The sequence below is a fragment of the Hordeum vulgare genome, chromosome 1H (genome assembly GCF_904849725.1).
Source record: "Hordeum vulgare subsp. vulgare chromosome 1H, MorexV3_pseudomolecules_assembly, whole genome shotgun sequence".
Taxonomy (NCBI): Eukaryota; Viridiplantae; Streptophyta; class Magnoliopsida; order Poales; family Poaceae; genus Hordeum; species Hordeum vulgare.
Genome location: NC_058518.1, coordinates 490,731,893 through 490,736,792, shown reverse-complemented (window position 1 = coordinate 490,736,792; position 4,900 = coordinate 490,731,893). Strand labels below are relative to the sequence as shown.

Here is a 4,900-nt window from a genome sequence, read left to right as displayed (position 1 = left end):
CAAATTCACACGTCCTAGTAATCATCACAAGGAGGCACACCATTTTTTCATTTTTGATATTCTGTGTATTTTCTATGATTTTCCATACGAAAACACGGGAAAACAGTTGCCGGACGTGACATAATGTGTGTTTGATGTCTGATTTCCTTCAAATTTTGCGTGGGTCATTTGTATGTTCATTCTCACTTGCTGGCAAAACTTGGTTAGATTTGATAGACATATGCATGTACATCATGTGGAACCCACGCGTGTCAGTAAGGGCAGAAGGGGTGTTATAATCCGATGATTTTTCTCACACTCATGAAACGGACCCATATTGTTTTCACATGCCCTAGTGATCATCAAGAGGAGGCGCGCCAAAAAATTTAAATTTCTGACATTCCATACATTTTTTTATGAATTTTCATGCGAAAACACGGGAAACAGTTGTCGGACGTGACGCAACGTGTGTTTGGTGTCCGATTCCTTTCAATTTTTCATGGATCATTTGTATGTTCATTCTCACTTGCTGGTAAAAGTTAGGTAGATTTGATGAACGTATGCATATACATCATGTGGAAGTGTCGGTAAGGACGGAAGGGTTGTTATAATGCGATGATGTTTCTCAGACTCATGAAAGGACCCCAAAAAATGCACACGTCCTAGTGATCATCACAAGGAGTCACACCAAATTTTTAAAATTCTGACATACTATGCATTTTTTATGATTCTTCATGCGAAAACACCGGAAAACAGTTGCCGGACGTGACGCAACATGCGTGTGGTGTCTGATTTACTTCAAATTTGGCATGGGTCATCTGTATGTTCATTCTTACTTGCTGACAAAACTTGAGTAGATTTCATGAACGTATGTATGTACATCATATAGAATCCACGGGTGTCGGTAAGGCCGGAAGGGGTGTTATAATGAGATGATGTTTCTTAGACTAATGAAATGAACCCAATTTTTTTCACACTTACTAGTGATCATCACAAGGAGGCATGTCAAAAAAAATTGATTTCTGATATTTCGTGCATTTTTTATGAATTTCCATGCAAAAACAAGGGAAAACGGTTGCCGGACGTGACGCAACATGCTTTGGTGCCTGATTTCCTTCAATTTTGTGTCGGTCATTTGTATTTTCATTCTCACTTGCTGGCAAAACTTAAGTAGATTTGATGAACGTATGCATGTACATCATGTGACACCTATGGATGCCGATAAGGGCGAAAGGGGTGTTATAATGCAATGATTCAAAATTGTCTAAAAAATTTACCACAAATTTTTATAATCATGACAAGGAGTCACGTAAAGATTTAATGTATTTGGATATTAAATAAAATTTCTTTTTTTTGTTTATAAAACCCTTAAAAGTTGGTCGAACGTGTCGTAGCGTGGTTTACTTAAAAATTGGCCGAACCTGCCGTAACGTGCTTTTGTGTAAATTTTCCTGTTGATGTTAACAACTTAACCCAAAAAACACATCGAAATTGTATTTAAATATTAATGATTTTAAGAAAATATAGATATATTACATATTTTTTGCGAAGATTAAAAAAACTAAGTGCTCTAGTTCGACGACAATTTTTTGGCAAAATAAAACCCTAAACTACTACTCGTCTACTCGTCGTTCGAAGCGACGGGGTTGATGATCTCGGCCGCACCATCGTCACCTGCACCGCCGTCATCATCATCGCTCATCTGGGCAAGGGCGTCCGAGCCGATGATGGTGGCGGCGGCGGCTAGGGCCGCCGCCGCCTCCATTGCCGTCGTCGCTTGCACTGCCGCCGCCACTTCAGCAGCTTCCCTCGTTGCCGCCGCCGACGACGACGCCTGAAGCACCACGAGGAGCTCGGGGGTGTCGTCCAGGTCGCCGTCTTCACGAAGGACGACCTGTTTCGCCGGGAGTTCGACGGCATCAGGGGCAGGGGGCTGTTGCGGACGCCAGTGTTGGAAGTATACCCTAGAGGCAATAATAAATTAGTTATTATTATATTTCCTTGTTCATGATAATTGTTTATTATCCATGCTAGAATTGTATTGATTGGAAATTCAAATACATGTGTGGATATATAGACAACACAATGTCTCTAGTGAGCCTCTAGTTGACTAGCTCGTTGATCAAAGATGGTCAAGGTTTCCTAGCCATGGACATGAGATGTCGTTTGATAACGGGATCACATCATTAGGAGAATGATGTGGCGGACAAGACCAAAACTATAAACATAGCATATGATCGTGTCAGTTTATTGCTATTGCTTTCTGCATATCAATGCATCTCTTCCTATGACCATGAGATCATGCAACTCCCGGACACCGGAGGAATACATTGTGTGTATCAAACGTCGCAACGTAACTGGATGACTATAAAGGTGCTCTACAGGTATCTCCGAAGGTGTTTATTGGGTTGGCGTGAATCGAGACTGGGATTTTGTCACTCCGTACGACGGAGAGGTATCTCGGGGCCCACTCGATAATACAAAATCACAATAAGCCTTGTAAGCAATGTGACTAAGGAGTTAGTCACGGGATCTTATATTACGGAACGAGTAAAGAGACTTTCCGGTAACGAGATTGAACTAGGATTGGAGATACCGACGATCGACTAGGATTGGAGATACCGACGATCGAATCTTGAGCATGTAACATACCGAAGGACAAAGGGAACATCATACGGGATAAACTGAATCCTTGACATAGAGGTTCAACCGATAAAGTTCTTTGTAGAATATGTAGGATCCAATATGGGCATTCCAGGTCCCGCTATTCACTACTAGGAAAATGGCTATATATAATATAGACACTAATGGCGCACCACACAAGTGGAGCGCCACTACTATATAGCAGTGGCGCACCATGTGTAGGTGCGCCATTAGTGTGATGGACACTAATGGCGCACCACACACACACGGTGCGCCACTACTAACAAAAAAAATCTTTTTTTTCCCAAAAATACTAATGGCGCACCGGGGCAGAGTGCGCCATTACTAGTTTAACTAGTAATGACGCACCACTCACCCAGTGCGTCACTACTATAATTTTCATCTTTTTTACAAAACTACTAATGACGCACCACGAGCTGGTGCGCCATTAGTAACCAGGGTTACTAATGGCGCATTTGTAGGTCCATTAGTACTTTTGGGGACCGTCCGTAGCGGCAAGCATTCGCATCGCTTCTCTCCACCCCCCACCCATCCTTCGCCTTTCTCTCCCCCATTCGCGTCTCACCCCACCCCCACCCCCTCTCCTCCTCGCCCGTGTCGTGAGAAACCCTCGTCCCTTCCTATCGTCCCTCCCATGGCGGAGTCGTCCGAGAACGCCGCCGCGGCGCCCGCGCCCGCGCCACCTGCCGCCCCCGCCCCGGCCACGGTCCCGTCGCCGGCGCCGAAGACGTCCCTGCCCGCCAGCTCCGGGATCCCGCCGCGGTACGACCTGGACGCCAAGTGGGACGCCTGCCTCGACCTCTCCATCCGCCGCGTCGCCTACTCCTCCCTCACCGGCGCCTTCGGGGGCCTCATCCTCTTCCGTAAGCTCCCCCCACCTCCCCCTCCCCCTTCCCATTCCCGTCCGATATCGCCAGAAAATCTCCTCCCACCGATCGAAAGCGAAGGCTCTCTCCTCCCCCTCCTCAAGGTATGCATGAGAGCCTCCGACCCATCCCTCCGCCTTTGCCTCCTCTTCATAGATTATTATCAGGCCCTGTAGATTATTGTTCGTTCCTCTCGATTGCTGTTAGTAGTTTGGATGGACGGAACTAGATCCGTGGGTCGACGCGCTATTGTTGATTGTCGATTGCTGCTCATTCGTTTAGTTTAGGTTGAGTAGGCTCGGTTGTAGGGGAATCTCTCTCGACTATGCCTGGATTTTCGAGCAGATCTGCCGACCGCGATGCGATTTCTGGTTGTTCGGTCCATCCATCAGTTTTATTTATCCGATTCTCCTTGGTTGTTGATAAATCTTCTAGTATTCTCGTGGATTTCTGCTTTTGTACCCCTCATATTGCAACTAATAAGCCTGTTCTGTAAGGGATACATCCAACATAATCAACTCGTTTGCTCGAGCATCTACAAAGTCTTGCTTTACGAAGCTGGTGTTGAAACGATTCAAGTATGTTTTGGTTGTTTTCTCAGGATTGTGTTTATTTGTATGATAATTCTGAATTAAATTCAAGTATAGTTCTCTCTGTAGACCGATCATATTATATTCTCTAAGATACATATTCGACCTTCTTGTGGTCGGTCTTATAGCTGCTTGTGAGTGTAGCCTTTCGATTCTACTCTTCAATTCATCTGGGTTTGAAGATATTATCCTCCATGGCTTAACCAGCTTGTTTGGTACAACTAGATCATATATACTCCCGATTGTGCTAGCCTGCTAGGAGTTGTTCCAAAATTTAACACTGTCATCAGTTTTCGCTAGGGGATTCTGAGTTACAATTACATCCCTGTTGTGCAATCTGATTTGTGTATCGTTTGATGAACTGCAGATTTCCCTTTATCGTGCCTTACCCTTGTATGGTATGTTTGTATTTATTTACAGATGCAGATCTTTGTGAAGACCATCACCCTCGAGGTCGAGTCCTCTAACACCATTGAAAAATGTCAAGGCCAAGATCCAGGACAAGGAGGGCATCCCACTGGACCAGCAGCGTCTCATCTTCGCTCGCAAGCAGCTTGAGGATGGATGGGCGCACTCTGGCTGACTACAACATCCAGAAGGACTCCACCCTCCACTTGGTGTGTAGAAGTCCACATATATACGCATTCTTGAAATTCGTTGATTAATTTATTAACCAGTAAGTCCCTTCCCCCCTCCCTAATCTACATTTACGCATGCTTGTTTTGTGACACTTATTTTGGGACGGAGGGAGTATTAAATTATATCCTTCACAATACATACTATCATTCTCTCATGTTCTTA

General features: G+C 44.8%; 1 protein-coding gene across 1 annotated transcript; it reads left to right on the top strand.

Moving 5' to 3' along the window:
- The first annotated feature begins 3,262 nt into the window (after nt 1-3,262).
- LOC123401677 (E3 ubiquitin-protein ligase TRIM33-like) lies at nt 3,263-4,682 on the top strand. Its single transcript, XM_045095528.1, has 2 exons — nt 3,263-3,613; nt 4,587-4,682. The coding sequence occupies exons 1-2, from the start codon at nt 3,278-3,280 to the stop codon at nt 4,680-4,682; spliced, it is 432 nt and encodes a 143-aa protein (XP_044951463.1). The 5' UTR covers nt 3,263-3,277.
- Nucleotides 4,683-4,900: the final 218 nt, after the last annotated feature.

Coding starts and splice junctions, on each gene's coding strand:
- LOC123401677 (XM_045095528.1), top strand. CDS start 3,278: ATGGCGGAGTCGTCCGAGAACGCCGCCGCGGCGCCCGCGCCCGCGCCA. Junction 3,614..4,586: donor CTCTCCTCCCCCTCCTCAAG/GTATGCATGAGA, acceptor AAAAATGTCAAG/GCCAAGATCCAGGACAAGGA.